The sequence below is a fragment of the Meleagris gallopavo genome, chromosome 11 (genome assembly GCF_000146605.3).
Source record: "Meleagris gallopavo isolate NT-WF06-2002-E0010 breed Aviagen turkey brand Nicholas breeding stock chromosome 11, Turkey_5.1, whole genome shotgun sequence".
Classification (NCBI taxonomy): Eukaryota; Metazoa; Chordata; class Aves; order Galliformes; family Phasianidae; genus Meleagris; species Meleagris gallopavo.
Genome location: NC_015021.2, coordinates 17,973,698 through 18,000,957, shown reverse-complemented (window position 1 = coordinate 18,000,957; position 27,260 = coordinate 17,973,698). Strand labels below are relative to the sequence as shown.

The window sequence follows — 27,260 nt, the reverse complement described above, 5'->3', positions numbered from 1 at the left end:
AAGGGGGAGAGAGAAATAAAATTTCAGACATATTCCATAATACAATTCTAGCAATACAAGGTAATGGTGATTCCAGTTTAGGTACCCATAACAGCACTAATTAACAACAGCAGCGAAAAAAGAAGATATATATTAGACTATTTCAGCACCTTCTTAGCTTTCCTAGTTAAGGCTCCCTAAGTTAGCCTCAGTTCTGAAGATCAATAAACTTCACAGATCAGGCATGTAATTGAATTAGTTTACTGCCTCCTGTTCCGTGCCAATGCCAAATGCATCAGAGCATACTGTTAGAATTCACAGTCAATAATTACTGCACAGTTAATGGTTGTATTATGCCTTGAGGTAAAGTGTTCCTGACTCCTGCAGAAATTTTTATTTTCTGTGAGGCACAAACATGCTTTCACTAACCATCTAAACACTTTCCTTCCTAGATATTGCTTAGCTGCTCTTGGCAATTTTATCTCATGAAGGAGAGATCTTCTGAAAGCCTCTGTTCTATATTAAAGTATGTATGTAGGCTTCCACACGTCACCTTTCTGTATAAAAGAGAAGTTAAGTTGGGTGGAGAGGAGTAAGAGCATGCAGCTGTGTACCGTGGCAGCAGCACCTGGAAGTGGCCCACGTACCATCTTGTGGTAGCACAAGGAAAGCTTTGGAATTTCTTTAGAAGGAGAATTGCCACATTGATAATCTGATCTCTTTATTACCTAAACCTTTTTTGTTTTGTTTTATATTTGGTAGAATCTGTCAAAGACTGAGCCTAACTTTCACTGGGGACTGGTTTCTATTTTCACACTGACACACGGCCCGGGTTTTGTGGGAAGCAGGGAGATGTGAGCTGTGTCTGCAGAGACAGTGAAAAATTATTTTAGTGTCACCCTGAAATCAACACATTTGCACAGAAAACCTGGGAAGAAGGTGAGGTATCAGTGGTACCCAGTGATAAGAAGGTTGAGTGCTCAGAATAAAACTTGTGACCACGAGCTGTTGCAGTGGCTGCGTAGGGCCACTCATGTTTGGTTCCTCCAGGGCCTCCTGCCTGCAGCAGATCCAGCAGGTGAAGCAATGAGATCCTCCAGGTATATTGTAATGCCACTGATAGAGTTCTTTAAAGAGACCTCCCAAGAATTTCTTCCCAGAGCTTTGCTATTTCAGGTTTTATTAATGATGCCAGTTTAGCCATCTCCCTCTGCTTTTGCAAATGAAGTTGGAATTGCAGATTGTGGTGAACAGTAACTTAATAAAGAATGTTATTAAATGAAATAAACTTTTTTTATCACTGACTTTGTTTTTCCTTTAAGATGAAGCTGATGCCTTCCACACTGACAGTGTTATTGTTTATTATTGCTGATTTTAAAAGAAGACTAATGCCTTATCTTTTTAAATGTGGCTACAGTTTAAATTCAAATGGATTATTTAAATAGAAGATGAGAGGCTATTCCTGAATATCGTGCTCATGCAGTACAGGATGCCTACTTCTGAGTTAGTGTTTGCAGGGGAAATAAACAGTAGAAGTCCAGTTCCTTCTGCCCCAAAATGAATTGCATTGTCAAAATATGCTGGCGTGTGGTGTATAAAGGCAAGAAGCTTTTGAACAGCGGCTGTTCAGCTCCATCTGCATTTAGGACAATAGTGATTTCTGAGTTAGTTGCTTGTACAAGTTAAGTCCAAGAGGCTGCTTGTTTTGACATAAACTTTATGTATTATTTTGAAATTCTCATTTAATTTATTTAAGCGTATTTACTTTTAGCAATATACATTAGATTTACATTAGATTTTTATGGATTTCAGAGGGATTTTATTTTATCTTATAGCTCATAATGTAATTGCTAAACTACCTTTGGTGATCCATAAATCTGAAAGCAGAAATCTTTTCTCTCCTTTTTCTGCCTTCAGTAATGTTAGCAATACAAAGAGTTAAAAAATCAGCTGTTCTTAGGGAAGTTTTTCAACAAAGTACACATCCAGCAGTCAAGTGTTGTGATGTCATTGCAATATGGAAATGTGAAGCATACATGGTATTGATAAAACCTGGGTTGAGCGATGCATTCACTCTTCCAATTTTCATCAGAACCTTTTTGTAAATGTTCACAATATGTTTTTTAATATATAGTTTATTTATTTGAGGCTTAATGTTCATTTTGTTTTTTTAATATTTAATCACTGTTACTGAACGTATCTGACTGACAGCACTAGAAAATGGTATCATCTGCTGTAGTTGTCGGAAATTGGTGGCTCCACTTAATGTGTTTTGCTCCTCTTTGAAGGAAATACTTGTCACTAGTAGACTCAAGAAGAGCTTGGGTAGATTTCTTTTCTTTTTTTTTTTTACTGTTTCTTGATTGACTTCTGTTTGTTTGGTCTTGTAAACTTCGTAGGGCTGAAAGCCATTCTGTGCTATTTGACAGTCCTTTTATAATTTCTTGGTGACATATTAAATGTTGAGATTGCTATTAGGTTACTCTGGCATAGTGATTAACTTTTTTAGTAGACAAGAATTTTACGCTTTTTTTTTTTTCCTAAGACAGTTTTCATTCAGGTAACACTAAATAATTGCTTGTCTTATTTGAGGTAGGGATGGAATTTGGATGGAGGAGTGCTAGAGTTTGCAGCATTTAAAAATCAGGATAGGTACTTAATGTTCAGATCCTCTTTGACTGTCTCGGTTGTGAAGATAGAGTCCAGATTTTGCCATGGCATCAGCTACCAAGGCACTGATTTCACTGAGTCAGAAATGAGTGTATGAGTCAGTATGTGTGTAAGGGCTTTTATGTCATCCTGATTTTTTTTTGGGGGGGAAAACAAGCAATCATTTTCTGGGAAGACCACTCCTGTATTTTTCTGCCTGTAGAGAAGAGCTGATGAATATTTTCAAATATATGATGAAAAAAGGGAAATGTATTTTCTTAGCAATAATTCTTAGTTGATATTTCTAGTTCAGTTATTGACTGAAGAATTTTACCTGCTTCTTGGATCTGCACAGACTGAATTGCTAACACTTTCTGTGTAAGATACACTGTATTGATGGCTGATATCCAGTGACATTGTTAGGAAAGGTCACTGTGGAAATCTTTATATAAAAAGTAAGAAAACTTTTTCCAATTAGGGTACTGAGGAGCATTCAGATGTACATTGCACATTGCAATTGCACATATCCTTAGCTCCGGTGTGCTTTTTGGCACAGATGTCATAGAAAGTGAGGCAGAACCTGTCAGACACCTGCATCAAGAATATATCTGCTTTTGAAACTATCAGTCTGGAGGAGACTGATAAGACAGCCAAAAGTAATCTTGAGTTGAGAAAAGACAGAGAATAGTAGGATTTAAGATGATAGGGGCAAGGTGAGGTAAACAAGAAAGGCTCAGGGATGACAGATTCGTACTTATAGTGTTAGTAAATAACATCCCACATAACATGGCAAAGTATATATCTGGTAATCCTGTAATGACATCCTGAGAACCCAGCCTAAGTCTGAATACCTTTTTCCTTGTTGATAGCTTTTGTTGTCCTTCTATCTCCGTCCCATGGGAGGTGCAACCATGGTGTGTTGGTTTTTTTCCTTCAAAGTTTGGGTATTTTTTTTTCCCTGATGTGCGTCATACTGCCTGTACCAAAGATCTCTGCTGCTTTACTGGAGGTATAGCACCTCTGCTGAGGCTCTGTTGCCTTTCCAAAGGTGACAGACAGAGGAGTTGTCTGTGTGAAGCTGCTGGTCGTGGTTAGCAGATGCTAGCACATCATGGTGATTAAGAGGAACAGAATCATCCCTGGCAGGCCGTACTAATTTGATTCTTACCTGCTGCAAATAGTAACGTCAGCCCTGGAGCTAATTTTGTAGTTTACAATCTGAGGCAAGGATATATGGGACAGTGAGACAATTTTTGAATTGATGGTGCAGATGATGAAACCTTGCAGAACCCAAGTGGTTCTCCATCTTCTGCTCAGTACCAGAAGCTTCCTTGCAGACCCTGAGCCTCCTGAAGGGAGGTGTTTGGGAGTGCAGAGGGAGTGTTGTCTTGTTTTACTAACCAATTTCTGTTTTTCTCCTTATTCTTTACTTGGTATTTGAAGTATTTCTATGATATTTACATTTATTAAGTGACTAGTGGTGAGACACTGTCTTGTGCTGTCATGTCATACTTCTTAAAAAATAACACCTGTTCCTTATAGATAAGGCAAGAAACAAATTACTTCAGAGTACCTCTCTCTGACATTTCATTTGTCTTCCTGATTGTACAAGGGTAGTTACCTTCATGCCAAAGTTAATTATGGACAACTCTGGAATTACTTAATCTGTCAGAAGTAGCAAGAGATAAAACATCTGTTTCCAGTGCTGCGGGGCTGGGTGAGTACAGACTGGATAGTTTCTATCTCCTATTCTGCTGATTTTTGGAGTTCCTGCTGAAGTTGCTGTGATTTCTGCTTCAATTGGAATTGCTGGACTGCACCTTAAATTTGCAATGTCTCATTAGCAAATGGTTTTCTTTATGACAGTAAGTTTATTCACATCTATGATGCTTCACTCCTTGGGTTATCCTTTCCCTCTGTATCAAGAAGAAAACTATTTCTAAAGGAATAAAGTTTGCATCAGCTGATGTTTTATAATCTAAAGAAGATATCTGGTAACTACATAATTTGCTGTTACATTCTCAGCACAGTTTCAAATGAATGACTTAATTCTTCTTAAATCTCCATCTTTCTTAGCAGTAACAGTGTTTGCTGAGTGTTGCTCACTCTTTGTTTTTGCTGGTTTGCCAAATACTTCCTTCAGTTTAAGTGCAGACAGTAACTTTAAGCTGTGTTTGTTTGGACTGTGTTGAAATCCATAAATGGTTTTGTGGTTTTCATTGTTCTTTCTCCTGTGAGCATTGCAAGATGTGAACTCCATCTGGTGGCAGGATTACAGTGGAAAAGGAAAGGGTTGGTAATGCACTTACAGGAAGAAGTAAAAGCCTTTCACTGACTGTTGATTTAAAAAGGTAATATCTCCACAGTCAGAAATTAAATTGTTAGCCTGAGGTTTTTCCAGAATAGGCTTCTCATTGCTTAGAATAGTTTTCTTTCTATTACAGCCAGCAAGTAGGGCTTAAACCTATCTGGTTATGTCCTTTTCCTCTCATCAGTTTAAATCAAAGTAGTTCTTTGGCTCAATCTTCAAAATATTCTGGATCCATTTGGTTTTCTCTATCTCTGTACAGAAGGCATAGATCCTGCAGTTTAGGGTTTTTCTATTCCCTGTGCTGCTTTGATTTCTTTTAATTGTAATCTCATGTTTGGTCTAGAGAAGCGTGGCTGTTGGCTGTGTCCAAAAGCTAGAATGCAAAGAACATCATACTGTGCACCTGTGTTCACTGGAGCCTCTGAGCTGCTGCTGCAGTCCTGCAAGAAAGGGAATGATGTGGTGGGGATGGGTTGGTGGTTGGACTCAATCTCAGAGGTCTTTTTCAAACGTTATGATTCTATGATTATATGACCCAAGGGCAGCATAACTGGCTGGCAGGAATCACATTTCAGCCTGGGCCTTGCAGTGGTGGCCTCAACCCTATCCTTCATTCACAGTACTGAAAAGGTTGGGTCATGCCGCTGCAGCTTGCTGGGAGTCACGTCAAAGAAGTGCTGTGAAGCTCTGAGACCACTGTCCTTCTTTGTGACTGTTTTTTATTTCGTATCTCATAAAGCAAAATTGCCAACACCACCACATGACAAAATGATTCATCTTTGATCTATTGTCAATTACTTAAGCAATATACGTAGCTATATTAAAATAGGAATGATTTCTTAATTTGTTACCACCTGTCTGCTGAGTGTTTTTGGGCCAATCTGTCGTGAACTCCTTCATGAGATAAAATATTTTTTAATAAAAGCTGAAAATGTGATGTTATTGGAGTATTCCAGGAGCTGTGGTTTGAGATAAATGTGAAATACATTTGTATGGCCCAAAATGTTATATTTGTTGTGGTAGCTCTTTCTATGGGAATTCAAGCTGTGTTTCATATGTTTGAAGCACTGAATGGACCTTTTTTGTAGATGTGCAGAACATACTTTGGATGTTGCAAGGAATAGTAGCGTGTCTGTTTGACGCAGTCAAAAAGGGAACCAAAACGCTGCATTTTTCAGTTGTCACTTCTTTCTTCATGTGCCTATGTTGTTGATAGCCTCCTGCTCTCAAAAATACCTAATAGCATATTGCTTCCTTATGATCATTTGTATGATGTCACATCTATTATGCATTCATCAGCTGAAAACTGCAACCATTAATTTTAATAATGTTTCTAATGCTATGCTTAGCAGGAATTATTTGCTAATCCGTGCTATCATAATTGGGAGTACTTTCTTGGAGATGGATAATCAGATTATGTTCATCTGTTTCAGATTTTTTAAAGCTTTTTTATGTAAGTGATTTCAGGTTCATCATTTCTATGTTGTCAACTATGAAGGGAAAATGTATAAAAGCTTGTGTAGCAACTTTCTGAGAGGTCTTGTATAAAAAAAGATTTTATACATCATTGGTCCAAGAGTTTTTTGGAGAGCGGGGAAAATACTGGTTCGGTTGCTCTAAATAATTTTTTACAAGAAGGGTCTGAGTACTGCTGATGGAAGCAGGTCTCTGAACTGAGCACTTCATAGACAAGTGCAAGAGAGAAGTCAGGTTGTTTTCACCAGTAGAAGATAATTGAAACATACTGCAAATAGCGATCTCCATAAATGTAGACGTTTGATAGGATTTTGTAACGTCTTTGTTGTGTTGTGGGATAGTCAAATATGAAAATAGTACATGGAAAGGTTTGCTTAATTTAAACTTTACCCTTGTGTGGTACTGTAACTTTCTGGGCTTAATATGAGGGCACAGCTTTACCCAAGTACACAGCTACAACTCAGTGTATGTCACTCAGGTGATCCTGTTTGGCTTTTTTTTTTTTTTTGGTTAATCTTATGAGCTTATATTCAACATTTGGCCTGTTTTGGATGGTGGATTCTTAGTGGCTCTGAAAATCTCCTGTGGTTGTAAGAAAACTAGCCAGAAACTTAAATACATCACTATACTCAGCAGTTTCACAGGGTCTTGAAAAATACAGGTTTTCAGTGCGTTTAGATCAGAATATTCAAGGAAAAATCTTTGCAAATAATAAAAACAAGCGTTAGCTTTGTTTACTTACACTTTTTAGTTAATAACAAAATGTCTATTCTTTTCCCTCTGAATCTTCGAATGTCTTTGTAAGTCACAATCTGCAGCTTCGACCCTGCAGATCAGTGGCATTTTACAAAGAAGCCTGGAGAAACAGGTGAATACATTTACCCAGCAGGACAGCCTAATGTGTGCTTTTCTGTGTTTAATGCGGGAGTCAACAGCAGCTGGAAGCTGTTTTGAGGATTTCTCCCAAGTTTTCTCCCAGGTGAGTGATGCTGAGTGCAGGAGGATGCCCGACAGAGTGAGCAGCCCCTTGTAGCTGTGTCTCCTGGGCTTCATGCTTCATCTAGCCTGAGACAAGCTGAGCTGTGGTTAGATGTGTCCTAGGGTATGGAAAGCAGGTTGTGTTCCAAACATCTTGTTTGCTTGCTGTCATCAGGAGTTGCAGTGAATTCTTGTGGTCTTTCTGCAGTCAGCCTTAAACTGGAAAGCAAGAGATGCGGATTAACTCGTTGTCCATGTGCTATCAGCACATGTCTTTTTGTGTGTACTCGTGCACACTCGCGTGCATGTCTTACCTATCGTGCCTACACAGTTACATAATTAGACCTTTGACTTCAAACAAACAAAATGTAGTAGTTGAAATGGTTTTATATTTACATGCTTATGATCTGGATATGACATTTTCTGTTTTCGGGGGAAAAAAGTATTTATTTTTTGCCTACAGTTGACCTGTTTTGAGCTTTATCCTTAATTTGGCAGCATGTAGAAAAGTGTATTTTTTTTCATTGTTTCATACATTCTACGATTCTATCATCATTCTTTGATGATATGTGAATGTTCTGGAAATATTGACTAATAGAAACAGTGTTCCTTTGTTTTCTTCCATTCATTCTACAGTTCAGATGCATCTTTCTATTGTAAAAGCATGTATAGTTTCTTGAAAGCTGCCATATTTGCAGGAAATAGTGTACTTAATTAAATAGTGACCGCTTGGTCTCATTTCCTGTCACCTTCAGGCCACGTACGGAATTTTTAACCTGGTTGTTGGAATCATACAGTTTATTTTATCCTATTAATAGCAAACCTTTACAGAGGCACAGAGCCCATTCAGCTACAAACTTTTGATGCAGTAATGTCATTTCAGGAAACAAAGCATCTATTGCCTACTATGGATGCAAGAGAAATGCTAGGATTTGACTCATGTTGGATGGCGGCTTGTCAAGAACTTATCATTAGTCTCAGGTAGAGGACTTCCAACAGAAAAATATTTTGGTAGTTTGCTGATGAGCTGGACTACCAAATGCATAATATTTAAAACGTGTAAATAAACCCGGCTCATTTTGATTGAGGTCAGCATCACAAGAACAGCATAAACAGTAATTTTCAGATGGAGAGCAAAGGGCTAAAGGAGGGCTTGGGATAATACTAATAATCTCTTAGCTGACACAGCTGCAACTGGAGAGCTATGTGAATTTATAGGGTAAATTTCAAGTAGTGCTAATGTAAGGGCCTATTTGAAGGCAGAACATTTGGTAGTCTTTTGAGACTGGGGCTACAGCCCGAGCAATTGAAAGAGGAAAAAACACTCAGGTGATATTCCTGGTGAGATGTCTTCTCAGAAAGGTGTGGTGCTGCTGACTTGCCTTTCTTCAATCAGAAGGTTTAGTAACTGACAGGAAATTGACTTCTGAACTGGCTTAAGTCTTGAATAATGCTCCTATCTCCAGTGCTCATTGGTTTTATTCCAGGATATTTTTTTATGTTTAAATATGGACCTAGGATTCTAATGTTAACAATCTGTTAACTAATCTCTCTCTCTCTCCCTCTCTCTCTCTCTCTATATATATCTCAGATAAATTGATTAGTTCAGTTTTCCCAGTTGGTGGTGGGTACACTAAATATATAGCTGCTGAGGGTAATTTTGTTGATGATCTAAGTAGTACATCCTAGCCATGTGGCACAGTAAGCCAGAATGCTATTATTGTCTTCGTATAAATGTGTCATTAAACTGCATCTCCTAATATGGTGGCCAAGGTGAATGGAAGATAAAAGAATGCATAATTATTTTTTTAACAAACAAACAAAAAAAACAACAAACGAAACTTTGGTTATCTATTCTTCTGTTCCAGGTAGTGCATTGGTGTGAGTAATATTTTTAAATGGTAGTAAAGGATTAATATCAATACTAAAGGATTTCACCCATCTTTGTAAACATTTGTGCCTTTTTCCCAGGAGCAAACTTGTGGACACAGAATGCCAAATAATCTCACTTTTATCTAAAATTTAACAGCTTGAGTACAAGGGAAAAAATGCTTTCATAGGCTGTTCCCCTCCTGACTCATGGATGAATATTGCGTATAAATTATTTTCATAAGCCCACATTTCTGGAGCATTTCCTCTAAGTGCTTTCTCTCATGATATGCAGGTCGAAGGGCTGGGTAGATGTGGGGTCAGCTCCCTTATCAGATTGAATTCTTTCTTTCTTTCTTCTCTCAAGATCTATTTGATACACTTGGCATTTCTTCAGTCCCAAGGCTCAAGCACATCCTATAATTTGTTAGCTGGTTCTGCCTGCTTAGTATGCAAAGTAACGTGTTATGTTGGAGCAGTGGCTGAAGTTAGCAAGGGATGCTTCAGAAGTGATTTATGCTAAAGGAGGGAGAGCAGAGGTGAAGCCATCCAAGGCTGAGGTTACCAAAGTAAGGTTTGCAGTAGGAAGAGAAGGTCGGTGAGGGGAGACGCTAGAGAAGTTCTAACAGATCAGTGAAAAGAGCTGAGTATGTGGTTTGAGTGAACCAACAGCTCAAAAATACGAGCAAACAACCCAAAGCCAAAGCAAAATAAAAAATAAAGAAGAAAGGGTATAGCCAGGATGTGATAGTTTTGATAATGTAGAATTCCCTGAGAAAGATGATAAATAAAAAGACGGAGTGGAGTTTTCCTTCTGTATGTAGTGGTGATGGTTTCTGGTGTGGAGAAAACAATGTAAGGACTTCGTCTTGATTCACAGTGACTGGCAGACGCTTGGACATCTGTAGACTTTCTGTTCTTACGATATGTATAGCAAGACTCAGTGTTTATACATATACAGTATATACATATAAGGTGTTCTAGACTTTAGCTAGGTAAATCTTGTATTTGGAGATGTGTATAGAGAAGTTGCTCCCAAATACAATTCAAAAGTCACTTTGTACTCCTGATTCCTTGGTAAGAACCATGGTAACACCACACTAAGATAAGAATCACAGCTAATATTGTATTTTGTTGACTAAACTATCAATTTCACTGAGTACGTTTAGCAACCCTCCCTGTGGTCTGTCCCAGTGGCATCAGATAAAGTGAATTGTGAACTTGACCAGATGTGGTATTTATTTTAATTGTGATGAGATATATTGAGGGAAAGATTATGGATTTTAATCTTGCATGTGTTTCAGGATTATTTTTTTCAACAGCAGGACTCACAGTAATGTAGTGTTCCTGCTCCTTTTTACCATCTGACATGCCTCACATTTCTCAGGTCTCAGAATAATTGTTGCTTGTCTTTAAAATGAAGTTTTTAATAAAAGTAAGTTGATTAAACATCTAACCCAAATTCAGAAGTTAATGAATGCTGTCTTTGCTGTCTTTGTTGCTGGCCTATAGGCTGAAAAAAATTAATGCAGTTGGATGTAAATTTAAGTGTGTATATTTTAGTTTAAAAGTAGCTTCTTTGAGTTTAGTTTCAATTAGGGAAGGGGAAGAGAGCTGGCACTTTACACTGGGATGACATCTTGCTGCTTTGTGTCTACCCTGACCGTGGCAGAGGTTGCAATTAAATGGTATCTGAGGTCTCTCCCAACCCCTGAGCCATTCTGTGATTCTACACATGCAATATTTGCACTTGTATAACTTAAATCAGTTAATTGAAATATGTTTGAAATCTGTAACCTAGTATTGCAGTGTGGTGCTCTGAGGAATAACTGCCCACAAAGTGTTGAGCCCTTCAGTGCCTGCTGTGTGTTCTGGCAGATTTTATCCATCATGAAGGACTCAGCTCTGCTTTGTGGGCAGGCAGCAGCTTGGGGCAGAGAGTTCAACCATTTAGTTGAGTGGAGGAAGCAGTTGAAGAATGGATGCATTGCACGCTGGGCTTCTTGCAGTGACCCTGTTTTTGTATTTGTGTGTGCTAAACAAGGTAGGCTTTTCTTTTGGAAGATTTCCACTAAATTCAACCCAGTTTGCCTTTCCCCAAAAGAAAGACGTTATGCATAGCTATGGTTTAGAGGCTACTCTTCCAGGCATAGTTACAGCTAATTGTCAAGTTTAACTTATTTTGTCTGGTGTAAGTTGTTGACTGTAACTACATCGCTAAAGCTGTGCTTTTACCTTCTCCCCTCAATTAAAGTAAATAAGTCTGAAGCTGTATAGTTCAGCTTGATTAAATGTATCTAGACTAGACCTCTTGTTATTTTTTTCCATTTTGATATTTATCCTTTTATGTATCTGTTAATGTCACAGCTTCTTAAGAAATCTGAGGTGAAATGTGTTTGCATAATCAGTTCAGGTAGTTTTATTCAGAGAAGATGGAGCATCAGCAGTGTTAATAACAAATACAGCTTCTGCCTCCCAGAATTCCTTCACCCAGTACGTAGTTTAATAAATGACCATTTTTATAGTAGATATAAGAAGCAATACCAGATGACCATGGCAACCTTTTTATTTTCTGCAGTCTATCTACATAACCATGCTCAATATGCACGTACCCAGTAAAAACCTGCATCCTGCACCACTGCTGAATTTCTGATTGCTTGTTGTGTCCTCATGTCCATGTGTACCTTATTTAACACCGCATTAAGAGCAAGTTAGGACTCGGAATCATAATTTCTTTATAGGGAGAGAGATGAGAAACTATAGTGAAATTTACCATTCATATGTAATGATGCTACTTTCCCTCTCACCTTCATTGTCCCCCCTCCCCCCCTAACATTTAATTGATACTACAGCTTTGGAATAGAGCACTTTCCTCTTTACTGCCTAGCAACAGCTACCCCCCTCTGGCCTTCAGGTTTAAACATTGCCATCCTACAATAGCCCATTTGTACTTGCAGTAAGCAATTCAGGTGATTGCACGCTAAAGTGCATTCAATACTAGGGGGCATTTGTCAGCCTTGATTCTAATTCCTGAACATCTGCATATTGCTGCTGTTCTTGTCCTTTATTTATGCTTTATTCCTTCAAAATTGACTTGGAAATTTTAGTTGGATCAGAAAAAGATCCTGAAAATGAATTAGATCATGTAAGTATTATTTGTTGAAAACACAAACTACTGTTTGTGAGGCACGACACTATTTTTTCTTTCAGTTTCAGGTAAAGAAGTACAAAGATTCTGACAGAAATCTAGAACAGGCAAGAAAATATTGGTAAAGAGATTTCTTAAGTGAATGAGTCACGCTTCTGAGACTGCAGAGGGAAAAGAAGGAATGTTGCATGCCCAAAAAGTGTCAAAGTAGAATCAGGAGCAGGGCAGAGGAAGGTTCTGTTTCAGGTGAGTGTACGAAGATGTACTCAGGACCGTTCCTTCTTAAAGTACAGGAAATGTAAGAAGCAAGTTTGCCATTGTGAAGTTTGAGGTCAATAAAGCTGAAGGGCTGTGTGAATTTGCTGGAGAGCTATAGAGGGGAAATCAGAATAAAGGACAGCAGAGGAAATAGAAAAGACTTTTAGGAGGGCAAATAGTAATTGGATGCTAATTTTTAAATGCAAGCAGCATACCTGCAAGGTCCATTTTGTGGAACTGAGTTTCAGGAAGAGTGGAGGCTTGATGGAAGCAGACCAGAAGAAACTGGGGAGAGCAGTCGGATTTTGGGGGCAGGAACTCTGAGAAAGGGATAAAAAGATTTGAGGGTACTTGGCTTAAGAAAAAAAAAGTCAGATGAGGAGAGGCCATAGGAGCAATCTTCAAGTCTATTTAAAAAAAATAAATTGCAAAAAAGGAAGAGATGATCTCAGCATCTGTGGTGGAAGTGGAAAAAATAGCATGCTTAAAAGCAGCAGGAGATGATGGGATTATTTAGGATGGGCAGGGAACTCTGTACCTGGAACAGGGCAGGAAATCTTCTGCTTGCAGTGGAAGCAGGGTGAGCTGAGCCTTCCTTGGACCAAATAATCTCCTGTAGCTTCTTCTAAGCCTCTCTTTTCAGGATTTTATGCTTCCTCCTTTGGAGAGGGCTTTATGAGTATCCACAAGCAGTTTGATCTGTGATACGGTGCAAATAACTTCAGTATGATTTGTTTATTCAAACTGATGCATCAGTTCAAATATGTCGGTAATTTGAGATAAAGCAAATTCACCTGAAACACGTTTTCGTTGGTGAGATGGAGGTGATCTGAACTAAACTCTGTGGTATGACATTCATGATAACATTTTTACTGCGTGAATATGTAGAAATTGTATCGTTTCCTTTCTCCCTTTTTTTAGCTGCAGTTTCCATTTTAAGTAATGCTCCTGACTGAACTTGTTAAAGTTTTCATAAAATGTCTAAACTGACACGTTGGTTAGAAATCTCTCCAGTTTCAGTAGAATTGCAGTGGGAAGTTAAACAACTAGAGGTGACAAAATCCAATCGGAAACAGAATTGTTACATGACTTTGTGTTCTGGTTAGCTGAGGCCTTTCTGTCTATAGGGTTAACTTTTGAGATTTATGAGATAAAATAAAGCTTTCACTTTCTTTTTCATTTTAAAAATTAAACATTTGGGGATTTATGTATTTCCAAATCATTCTAAATCTTCAAATAACGGGTAGCTTTTCTAAGTTTTTCTAGGATTTTGGGTTAGGATGCTTTCTTAATTCCTTAAAGTGTCCTCTGGGAAATGGGTTTTTATTCAAAACTTAAATAATACAGTTTAAATAAGGATGTCCAGTGCTGTCAGAATAACACCTGGCATTCAAACTAACTGCTTTTCTGTTCACCATGTAACTTAATGATTGGGAAATGAAAGAAAAAAGTATTGCCAGTTGGGCAGTATTAAGATTTTTTTTTTAACAGCAGATTCTCTATATAAAAAGCAATGTTTGAATGCTTTTGATCAATAGATTTTCTTTATATATTAAAAAAAAAAAAAGCATTAGTGAAGCATCCATTGCTTTTCATATCCATATAGAATTTGTCTCCTACTGTACGTAAATGTTTCTCAGACAGTAAAAGGTATCACCTGGACTTGATTATACAGCTGCTCTCATTTTATTGAAACACTGGTATATTCCCTGTGGTCTGCAAAGAAAAGAAGATTGTATCACAGTGAAGTTTTGCTGGTCAGCTTTCAGCCTGGGAAAGCAGAGTTATGTGCAACACTTTCAAGCTGGGGGACTTCTCTTTGCCCCCTCCAGCTGCAGCACGCCCTGCCCTCACATCGCAGCTGCTGGAAGATGCCGGGCGCCATTGTTTGCATCTCACCACTTGAGTTGTTTGGAGCAACCTTTTGTTGCTTTAGGAGAAAATAGTGGTAAAACCCTTTGTAGAATAATTAGACCTATAAATTTCAAGTAATTGTATATTCTCTTTTGTATATAAAACAGGCTAAGATATTCTTGTATGTCCAAAGTACAAAAATTCAGGTTGTCAGAATAATGCTTTATTTTAGGATAGAGAGTAAGTTGATCTGCAATACTTCTGATGTAATTGGACAAAGTCTAAATTGTGATGTTCACCCCTCCAACTTACATTCTGTAGCAGAAAATCTGTGACTGGGAAAATTAGCAAATTAGCAGGGAAGTTAGTAGGACAAAGACAATAGTGATGGTCTTACTGATTTAAAATGACATTATTTTCAGATACTTTCTTGCAAATGAGATTGTTAAATGAAAAAGAGGTTTCTTGTATTCTCATTTCTATTGTGTGTGTGTATATATATGTTTACTTACAATCAATTCATCTGTTGGAAATAGTTTGACATATTAAAAATAAGAACTGTAGTGGATCAGTCCTCTTTGCATTAAGCATCTAAAGTCTGAGAGTTCAATAGTAGAAAGAGACAAAATTTGTTTGCCTAAATGGAAGGCCTTTTGCCTAAGCTGTTCTGTAAATATAAGGGACAATCAGTCATGACAGTGACTTTTTTTACACTGAAGTATACAATTTAAAAGGTATCTTCCCTCTCCTCCTTTGGCATCTGGCATTAACGGTCTTTAGGATTTTGAGTAATAGCCCATTTGAGAGGCTGGAACTGTCATTCTCCATATTAAGGTTTCTGTGGTTCATTAATTATTCTGAAAATGGATAATGATCACCATCCTTTTTTTCTGTGTGTCTCCAGAATGATGGGGGAGAAATACTAAATGACATTCTCATCTGCCTCTGCACTGAATAATTAAGCAAGATGTGTCATGAAAAAATCAAGTGATGTTATAAAAATAGTTAAGGATGGTTTTAAACACAGTGTAAGATGGTTTGATAACTGAAACCCTCAAATGTGAATCGGGCAGTCTGGTTTCTATGTCTACTTCTATAATTGCCTACCTACATGTCTTTGACTCATTGGTTTATACTAAACATTTTAAAAACTTCTGTGGTTTGTCTTTGTCATTTCTTAGGTATCTGGTTTAATATCTAAGTCAGTTGCTTTTCAGATTTTGCCTCCATGGTTGTGAGTGATCAAAACTCAGTAATTCAATAAGTTATCACAGGACAGCAAAACTCTGTGATTACTCATGGCCATAGCACATTGCAATTATACACTAAAATGAGCTCGTTTAAATGACCTTTACTCTAGCCAGTGTGTTTTATTGTACTTCTGTGCTCTGCTGATAAACTAAATTGTTTGTAAAGTAATGTAATAATGTTGGTCGTTTGCCACTGTTCTGTTTTTCATATACAACATGTAGGTAGGTTCTCTTTATTTTTAAAAAATGTGATGTATTTAGAACTATTTGTATGAAATTCATCAAATAACGTATGTTGCATGTATTCAAAGTCTTTTTCTCTGACTTGCAAAGAATTTGAATTAAATAAGATCTACTGGTTTTTGCCCAGCAGTTTCTAGATTCAAATGCTAGGACACATGCAATGTTTTGTAGACTCTAGATACAGGTTTTTGGTTTTGTTTTTAATGTAACACATTTGCAGATGGCCTGCTTGTTGACAGATCAGCTGTTGATTTGTTGTAGATCTGGCCATGTACTCAATGTTGTGACACAGTTTAACTAATTAGATTAACATGTAGGTTGCATAACCACTTCATTTTGTTCAGTGACAGCTTTTGATAATTATTTCTCCATCAATAATAAGATGTAATCAATAGTTTTCTGCTGATAGACCATTAAAATATTATGGGCTCTAGAACTCTGAGTGAATGTGTAGAGTTTACTGTTGCACAAAAAACATTTTAGAATGCCTTTATGTTGTTTTTGTCTGATGCCAGAATCAGCAAGGCGTTGAGTTTTGTCACTGGAATTTCTACAGTGAGAGATTCTGCAACAAAAGAACTGTTCATTAAACAAATAGATCTCTAAATAACCTTCTTTGTTTTGTTTAGAACTGTATATTGCTGAAAAATCAGGTGAATACCCTCAGCCAAGTCACAAATTGTACAGGAATTGCTAACTCATGGTCTGAACCAGTGATTGAGCATCTGCTGAAGGGACACAGCCAGCCCCGGGAGCACAAGTGAAAGCAACTCATCTGTGCCACCTGGTTCCACCCCTCCCTAAGCCTCATTTAAGGGCTGGCTTCCATGAGGGAAGGATCTCTACCTGGAGATTCCTCCTTTTGGAGAATTTGGTGAGCCCTGATCCTGGGGATGGTTAAGAAAATGTTTCTTTCTTTAACTGGGTTATGACCCCCCCCCCCCCCTTTTTTTTGAGTAATTTAGATCTGGCTGTCTGCCATTGCATTTCCCTACACAAGTATTCAGAGCTATAGATTTTTCAGAAGTCTAAGTTTGAAACAGACTAAAAGAGTTTTTCTGTGTGCATGCCATGTTTTTACTCTTTTCTGAGCAATCATTCGATAGATCTTAGTTGCAACTAGTATTGGCATTCTTATCTTCTGATGCATTTGACAGATTTGTATGCTGGCTACTTGTCAGCATAACTGACATCCACATCTCTTAGCTTTGGGAAGTTCACCTGTGGGCAGTTTATGACTTTGCAGTATGTAGTGCACAGTAACAATGAATGTTTGTTTTCCAGTAAACTTTAGAAACATGGAGTGAGAGAATCAGTCATGTTTCAATGCCTTTCCCCATCTGTCTGGAACGCAGGTTTGGCTTGCATCCTGATGTTGGCAAGTGAGGTTTGAACTATCCTGGTGGCTTTTATTTAAGACATATAAAAGGGATTTGACTGTCTGATGCAGCGGGGAGTACCAATATGTTTAGTAGTCTTGCAGTGAACAAAACAATGTATAAAATAGCCACGCTTGGAAGCCAGCATGGGCCGAGATCTGAGTCTGTTCTTCAATCCTGTGAGAAAGAATTCCAGAGGAAAATGAGAGGTTTGGCCTACAGCTGTTGTGCATGTAATTATAACGTGGTAGGAAAGGGCACGTATTCTTGGGTTCCCCTGGGAAAGTCTAATAGCCAGGTGGACCTAGACAAAGTACAAAAAAGTTTGTTGAAAAGTACTTTTGTACCTGCTTTTGTGCACTTCATTTGCTGAATAGAAGACTTAAGTCCTCCAAGGTGCACGTGACTTCAAAATAATAAATCAAAACCATTTTTCTGCTATGGAGCTGCATAACCAAATCTAGAGGTGGTGTTCTATCATCTGATATGTATTTTTTATGCTTTTATGAATTAGATTTACTCAGTCTCTGCAGAAGATGAAGACTGTTGTTAACCATACTGCTTTATGTTAATAGCTTGATGTCTTTATTGTAGGTACTATGTAGCATTCATAGACGCCATGATATAGATCTGTAAATGCTTTGATAGCAAAAGCAATATGTAGTTACGTATGAATGAACATGATGTCTGATTTCCTCTGATTCAGACAGCAAGCATCCCTCACTGTATCTGGATGAGCTGCACGTAAATACCTGCCAGGCAGCACGGGGACGCAGGGTGGGACTGGCAACAAGCCCTGCCGAGCCAGGAATTGGGTGTATGGGAGAAAGAGCATCTGGTCGTGTCGAGGCTGACTTGTGCTTAACCACAGCTTTGCGCTGCATTTGTGCTGCAAACTTCATCAAAATGTTTCTCTGAAATGTATTTATCAGTAGGTTAAAACTTTTCCTCTGTTGTACTTCCTTTGTGTTTTTTTTTTTTTTTGTTTTGTTTTTGGAATCTGCAGATTTGGGGCAGTCAGTTCAGACTGTAGGAAATCTGAGTGGGCAGGCAGGAGACCAGGCAGCTGAGCACCCTAATTAACGGGAATGTGTAATTAAAATGCAGGCAGATGTGGCTTGGGCAGGTGGTATTTCCTGGAAGCATTTACAGTGCTCTGTGGAAATGTAAATGTGATGGATACAAATAGATACACTACCTGCTACTGTGAAAAAAGCTGGTGCATATGCTGAGCAGTCAGTGGGTGTGAGTGCTGAGCGCTCGCTTGTCCAGCGCTTCCAAAGTAGCGATGTCTCAGCTCACGCTGGACTGAAATGAGTTCTGCACTCCTGAGCACATGTAAACATCTTGAAAACTCTGCATGGACTGCATTTGTGGGTAGGAAAAAGACACGTGCGCGGAAGTCTATAAATATAATGATCCCATATCATGTTTCTTACATCTGTTTTTAATCAGTTGTAAACAGTATCTTGGCCTAGATAACACTTCAATGTAATTAATTAAAAACGCTGTCTGGCAAATTTGTTGTGATCTCCAAACCTTGGGAACGGCTACCCAGCTGAAAATTCCAAAATTGTATTTGTTCTCATTTGTTACTTAAACACTGATTTCTGTGAATTTGTGGAGACAAAAAAACAAACAAAAAAGGTAAAAAATTAACCATTAAAAATTGAGAAAATAAAAATTAGATGCATTTCTAAACTGTGCAGAAGTGTAACTTCGGTTATTATTTTTAATATGGCAGCAAACACTGGCCAGTTTCCACTCTCATTTCATTATAGACATAAAATCTTCAAAGAAAATGAAAGAAAAACACAAAGCTATTCCCACTTGAGGGAAAATTCTGTCCCTGGACATTCAAAATTAAATCTATAAAACTATTGCAGTTTCAGATTTGGTTATGTGGTTGTTTCATTTGTTTGTAACTGTTTAATACCATTACCTGGTAAGGAATTGTGATGCTGTTATTTCATCTTTTGATTTCTTAGAGTGCCTTTTGTAAGTTCTCAGTACCTTTTGAAGAGTATTTTGCAGTGTCCCAATATTAGGCCAGTTGCTTGCTGCTGCTGCTGCTTTTCTGCATTACCTTCTTTCCTTTAGGGAGCTGTGCCCAAAGAAGTTATTTTGTGGCTAACAAATGACTTTCCACTAAGCTGCTTCAACTCCATGTTTCCTGTGGTTACCAATTTTAAAATGAAATTTCTTTATTTTATTTTGTGTGCATGCACGTGTTCCTTTATCTCTTATAATCATCTCTTAAATCTTGATCTTACAAAGGAAGTCTATGAGTGTGTCTTCAGAAACATTACCTTGGTCTTTTCACCATATCCACGTGGGAAAGCTTTGTTGTAGGTAAAATGGTGCATCTTTTCAGAGTTTTAAGTCCAGTTATGTTCATTTTTTTCAGTTCAGAAGTGGAAAATATTTGAGATGGAGCAGAGTATGCATGAAACAAGCGTATTTTGATCTGTGTTAGTTCAGTGTTTGAGCCACATCTGATCTGTATTAGAAAGCAAACAAAATTAACTTGTGTAAACCCCTTTGAGAGCATCAGGTTAAGGCTCAGTAATATTTTGACTGTTATTGTTATACTTATTAATATTGATTCCAACTTGAGGCTAAATCCTACATTGTTGGTGGCTCCACTTCAATAAATTATGCAGATTTACAGCAACTCAAGATATGACCATTATGTGATTATTCACATTGACTGAAGCTGGACAAGTAGCTGAATAGTGTTGTTTTAATGTAAGGGAATACAAAAATTTGGTTGAGGTTATTAGAGGTCATAATGTAAATGGAAATTGGCAATTGCATTGCTATTGATTCCTACTGAGTATGCTGCTGAGTGCAGAAGTGAGAAGCACGATCATCCACAGTTCATTTCCACAGTGTAAGTCTTACTGCTATGAATCTTAATGCTCTGGCAGCTGTTAGAAGTACATTATGGGACATGTTGTAGAGTGACTGCAGTAGTACATGTGAAACAAAGCAATTTTTTTTAACAGCTGGGATGGGGCTGTCAGACAATATTTTTTTTTTGTATGTTACACTTGTTAGCCAACTAGTGTGTGATGATAAATAATTGGTTAAAATACTTGTCAGTTGAAGTCCGTGCAGTCAAAAAATTATATCAAGGATAAGTGCAGGTCAGTCATTGTAAGAAATCTAAAAAATAAAAGCCCTTGGCATTGTTTTTCTGGTTATGAAAGCAGCCTAATATGTGCTGATTTATTTTAATGTGAGGTTTGTTCATAATTTGCAATTTGATTTTAATATGCTATAATGAAATTATGGGATGCTCATTTCTTTAACCTAATCAGATGTGTTGTCACAAAAGTTTCAAAGACATGCTTATTCAGTTATGAAGTAGAAAGTAACTTCTATTATTAAGGGAGCAATTTGATTACTGTCTCTTTGTCTTTTTTTAATATTTAATTACTTTTATTGAAACTGAATCCATCTTCTTGCACTGTGTCCTAACCTTATTGGCCTGGGATAAGTTTCACACGGGCATTTATTCTATTAATGTAATCATGGGAAATGTGGATGTTCTGTTAAGGGCTGTGTTAATCAAACAACTTTCTGTATCTCTGTAGTGCCCAAGTTTATGACATTACAATAGCAGGTGCAGGAGATGAAATTGAAACCTTACAATATATACTACAAATTGAATTACCTTGTCCATTTTGTGTAGGTTGCTTGAAGACTTATTTTAGATAATTGAAAAAGATTAACACTGCAAGAATAACCTTTGACAGCTATTCCTTCTGACAGGATCTCTGAAGTTTTAAAATAAGTCCAGCATTCTTGTAAAGATTTTGAACTTTGGATGCTGCTAACCTTGTTACTGTGATGCAGGCTGTGTTACAATATAAATCTTTCAAAAGAGACCTTTAAAAAAAAAAATCCATTTTATATTGGCATGCTTATTCAACTTCAATTTTACTCTAATGTTCTTTTGTAAAGGCCTGTTGAGCTGTGAGTTTTGTTGGGTAGGGAAGGAAGTCTCTGGAATGGCAGTAAATCCTACGCCTTCCATGGTGGCATTCTCTGGGCATTTGATGCCCTGCCTGCCCGCAGCTCCTGGCTTGCCCAGAGATGCCCAAAAATGCAGACGTGTAATTGGTGCAATTCTCAAGTATCTATTGCTTGCAGGAATGGTTTTAAGGTTGCTACACGTTATTCAGCCTTTGCTTTTGATGTGTGCAAGATCGCTGTGTTATTTTCAAGGATCTATTAAAGATCGTGAAGCATCTAACTGTCTTGAAAACTGGCCTTTTTTGAAATTCGTGAGCAAGAGTTTCAGGCAATGTTGGTATTTCTGTGCTTTACAGTTAATACCCCTGTTATCCCTAGTCTTGTGTCTCGGTCTTGACATCTTCAGACCTACTGCATAAATGAGAAAATCCTCAAACTCAAAAAATATTCCCTGCATTTCTTTGTACTGCGTTCAGAGAGTGCTTTACTATTTGAATAATGCTGCTTTTTACTTGTGACCTACTTTTCTTACATAACTATGTATCTACAAAACTATATCCTGTAAAGTTATCCTTAATATGTGTTCTCTACACCTGTGATCTGGCATTTGCTGGGAGGAAGGTGGCCCTTCTGTGCTGTCATTTTTATTCTATGGCCTCCCTGGTGGCAGGTGTCGAACAGTAATACAAACCCAGTGATATAAGCCCAAACAGGCTCACCTGAAGTCCCTGTTGGATCCATCTGGCCAATACTGCCAAAATGATTTTCAAGCTTGAGTCGTATGCTTGCCAAGCTGTTGGCTGAAGCAATCCTTCAATGTAGGTAGGAGGGATGAGGATCACCTTCTTACAACTAAAACAGTATTCGGGGAAACAATGCTATTCTGCTTAGGAGATTTGCTTTACTTGACAAATTTAAGACAAACACATAACTAATCTTCAGCACCACTTCCTCCCTAAAGTTCCTGAAATATTGCTTCAGATTGTGTTCATTCCCTTTCAGTGTTTGGTTAAGTTGATGCTTTATCAGAAACTTGATCAACTCTACAGAAATGAATTTTGAAACAATTGCTGTCATAATTTCTACTGATTCTTTGCATTTCAATGTAGTGTTTCTTATATAGCTTTTCTATATATTTTTTTCTTTTCAAAAAAGTGTTTGCTTTTGCCTTGTAACTGGTAAAAATTATTCGCAAAGACAGTGAAGTATGACTTCATTTTTTAAATCTGTATTTAATGATCTTTCATAAACCCCATGTTCATTCAAATAACATTATAGATGGCTGCGTGTTAGTTGCAGGTCATGGTGGAAAGGGATCTTAAATTGCTTGCTTGTTTTTCTCCAGAGATTTGTTAAAATCCCCTAGAGAAGATGATGTAGACGCTGCAATGAAAATTTTGCTTCAGTGGACTTCTCATGGCCTTGAAGATGTCCGGCTGGTAAATTACTCTGTTTTGCTTGACCTACCAGACTCTTCTTCAAACACGATAACTCTGAAAAACAGCGGTGAATGTTTTTATCCTGATGGACAGCAGTGCAGCAAAGTGACCAAAACACTTCATAGCCAAGACCTCCTGTACTCATATGCGGCTTACTCTGCCAAAGGAACTCTTGAGGTAATGTGTCTATTTGTCTCTGTCATTTGTGTTGGAATAGTTACAAAACACCAGTTTCCATTGAACTTGGCTGGAAAAAGTAAATGTGGTGAATTGCCCAGCCTTAAGATAATCCAATATATGCTGTTGAAATATAACGTGGCCCAAATCTGAAGTCAAACGTTAAAAATCAGACAGACCTGAAGACTTCACGTGATTATTTTTTTTTTTTTAATTATTACTTATTTTTTAAATAAGTACTTGAGGTAATGTATTGTCAGCTGTTGCTTGGGTGTAAAAAGCCTGTGGTCTGTATCTGATCTTTGTTGATCACAGAATCATAATGGCTGGAAGGGACCTCTAGAAATCATTGAGTCCAGCCCCTTACAGCAATCTGATATGTAAGTGCTACTGGTTTGAGGCATGTCAGTAGGAAGGTTAAGCTGAGTTTCTCTGCAGTGAGATCTGCTGGAGCACTAGTTTAATTCCTGGAGTTCCTGACTTATTGTCATAGGTCTTGCATAGTTTCTTCTGTGGCAGCTCCATTGATGCATCTGCTCTGTTTTGCCTTGAAGATCACAGTTCATATTTTTATCTTACAGTATCTTTTGTTAGGAAGTTTAGTCAAACAAAGAATATGCTGCCAGCTGGGATTAGTTACTTTCTGAGTGAAATAAGATCTTAAACTACCTTATTCTATCCTGTTCACTGGCTGCCTTCGTATACTTGCTTTTCAGATCTATTTGGGATAAACAGAGTGGTTTACATCATTTGTTTACTTTCCTCTTACTTAGTATAAATCTGAATATATATTTTTGAAACATAAAAATTTCAATGTAAATTTCACTGCTAACTGCATAGCTATTGTACTGTTGTCTTTCTCCTTTTTAAAATATTGTACATTTACCTCCAGTGATGCAAGGAACTTTGCTTTTGTTTCTTTTATTGTTTGTAAATTCATTCTCATGACAGAAGGGTGCTAGTACTGTATGTGTAAGAACAGACGTTGAGTTTGGGAGATACCTCTTCCAAAATATCTTTGTTCTATAAAATATTTATAGCATAGCAGTTACTGATTTTCAAGTAGTAAAATGCAACCGTTGCGTATTTTGTTTTTGACCGTTTGTGCATCGTGTTTATTCATTACACGTAATGTATTGTGGAAATCTTCTGAGTCATAGTGATGACACTTGCATCGCGCCCAGTAGCCCATCTTACTATTAACATCATTTTGAAATTTGGACACTGAGAAATCTGAGGGCTGGTAGAATTTCAGATCCGTCAGTTTCTCATCCTGCTTGAAATTCTCTTTCTGGAAAGCATCAAAAGTTTTTATTCCAAAGGATTGTCTCCTTTGGGAGAAGACTTGTGTCCATCTCTTGTTCCATTTATTTTAATGTACCTTATATGCCTATTTTCCAGGTTTAGTTTCACACTCGTTATGCCCTGGGATTGTATCAGTAAAACCCCTAAAGAATTGTAACTTCATATTGAAGTCTTTGATATTATGAAGTGAAATGAAGTAAACAAAGATAAGTCTTGCCTCATATACTCTTCAGCTTTTCTGTAGACAAGTAAAAAAAAAAAACACTAATGAACAGACTTGGCTTACCACATTTATCACTTAGAAACTCAATACATAATATATTTTCTCATAACCTAATAAGCGTAACTGTAATGAGGTAAAAGTACAGTTGTGGCCTTTGAGATTTCTTTCATGAAAATAAATGTGTTGCTAACAAATTCATCAGATTAAAGGAAATCGAATGTACCAGGGAAAATCTTTGATGTTATTACCAGAAACACATGTACCACTTTGAGTTATATTTCAGGACACTTTTCTCCATAACTGAATTCTGAAGAAATGAGGACCACATACACTGCCTATGTACTCATCTGTAAGGGTGTGACTTGGCTTTGGCAAAACCTTTCAAAAGCTTGTGTTTGAGCCAAAGGATGGCTCACTGTGTGTAATTCCACAGTCAGTGCTTTGAGATACTTGATGCTCTCACAGAACTTCAGATGTTTTTCTGTTTTCTTATGAAAGTCTATCCTGAATGCATTTAAATCAAATTTTGCCTAAAAGGGAAATTTCCCCACTTGTTTAGGCTGTGGAGAAATTGGTAGCAATCTAACCTTTCTTACTTTCAATCCTACGGAATGATTTACGCTATTTAAGATAATGGGGTAGAAGGAAACTTTGAGAAATATAAAGTAGTGGCTGTTGCTGGGTTTGGCAATCAGAGAGTGAGTTGATTGCTTGCAGTGGAACTACAAATTGTGTATTTTGAATATGTTGCAGTTGGTTGTGATTGCTAAATCATGAGGGTTTTCCTGTGAAAGGATATTCTAGTTACAGCTACTCATAATCTGAATAATTTTCTTTCAAATGTGACACATCTTTACTAGAGAGCTTCTATTACATGCCACATAATCAGGTTGAATTCCTAATATTGCTTGAATGCTGCTGATCCATTGTATCTCATTTGTGTATTTGGTGTGCTGGAAGTTCAAACAAATAAAAACCATTAGTTCATTGCTGTCTGTCTAGAAGCAGAGCTATAGCTCTACCTCCATGTTGACAAGGTTATTTGTAGAATAGCAGGACTCATTTTCTTTGACGACCTGTCATGTCCGTTCATTATATGGCCGTTGTATATGAGCTGTCCAATTTGTGCTTTCTGGTAACAGTCTAAACAGCATTTGTGATATCTGAAATCTACTTCAAAAACCTACTCAGTGCCATTGTGATGGATGGTGCACTTTACTGCTTCTCTATAATTCATTGGGCCCTGAAAAGGTGACACTGTTTACCCATCATGGTGACAGGCAGGGCAGCCTGCAGTTGAGGAGAGAGCTGTCTTGTCAGCTCTGAAATAGATATTGCAGAGGTTATGTAAATAATATACCACAGACCAGGTCAGTCTAAGAAAAAAAATGTGAAATATATTTTTATTAAAACTTTAATGTCAGATGCATTTATAGAGTTTAAACCTTTTATCTGCTTAATGAAAATGGAAAAGCCTCTTTGGCCAACATTGTGTGTAAAGGGAAATCACATCGCATTGAATTTATGCATTGAAGCAAAATGTGTTGTCAGACAGTATCTAGCCAGCCTCTGAGTGAGTGTGTTGCAGTGAATCACAGCGTGCCATTCCATGCTCTCACGTCATAGGATTGCCTGAGAGCTGTGGCTGCAGGCTGTCCCTGGGGAGCGGGGACGAGCAGGGAACTGCTGCTGAGCTCTGAGGAGAGGTGCCTGGAGAGCTGCTGAGACGTGTGCTCCTTCTGGTGCTGAATGTGTAAGATGTGTTAGGGTGGGTGCACCTCCATAGCCAACCTGTAGCAGTGATCTCCAGAGGGTGATGTGAGTGCACAGAGAGCACAGGTGGAATGTGATGTTCATCTCTATTCCATGTTGGACTGCACTAACTCCCTGTTAGGTCCTTTGCTGTTCTGTATGGAGAGTTCTTAAAATGGGCATTCCGAGTGGGGAGGTTTCTGAGAGGCCTCCGGATAGAAGCAAAGTCGTTCCTGTCTCCAAGGCAGTGCCCATCCGTATGCCATTTGCAAGTCAGCCTCGCTGCCATCCACATTCCCTGGCTGCTTGCACTTCTCTGCCTCTTCTCCCTTCCAGATTCTTACTGATGACCCATTTCCCTTTTCCAAGTGTCTGCTGATGTTAGGCAATTTTATTTCCAACTCAACCAGCAGTATCTTTGATTAGTTTTGAAGGGGCTGCAAGGAGCAGAGAAGTGAGAATGCCTACTGTTTGCCTCTGTAACTGCAATATGCAGAAGAAATTCTCTACATCTGTTGATAGTATTTTAGCCTGCTCCGGTTCATTTGTTTCAGTGACATTTTCTCAGCTAAATGAGAACCCAACATGAGATTAATGCAACCTGAAACAATGAGAGAGGTTCAGACCCATCTGTTAAGCTCAGTGAGTAGCAATTTTGCCATTCTTCAATCCTTGTAAGGAAGGAATGAAGGAAGCAGTGTGCACATTCCTGACAGGTCTTGCATGAGGAAGAGTGCAGCAGACACCCCATTCTCCCATGTCTGGGCTGAGATGCCTTCTCTACCCATGCATCCATTTTTTCCATCCAGAAAGATGGCAGCCTTTCTCTCCTTGACTGCCGATTCCTCTGCTCTCAGCCACTTATTGCCGTGTCCCCACTGTGTGCCCTACAGTCTCCTTCTCTAAGTCGTTAGTAGCACTTTGCAAGCATTCTTCTGTTTCCTTGCAGAAGTTAAGTTTCTCTATATTTCTAGTTCTGTACAAAAAAA

General features: G+C 38.0%; 1 protein-coding gene across 1 annotated transcript in view; it reads left to right on the top strand.

The window, feature by feature from the left end:
• NAALADL2 (N-acetylated alpha-linked acidic dipeptidase like 2) overlaps positions 1-27,260 on the top strand; it is a 291,771-nt gene that overhangs the window by 106,440 nt on the left and 158,071 nt on the right. The window contains exon 3 of the mRNA XM_010716883.3: positions 22,721-22,991. Coding sequence (XP_010715185.1) covers positions 22,721-22,991 — 271 coding nt within the window. The remainder of the gene's footprint in view (positions 1-22,720; positions 22,992-27,260) is intronic.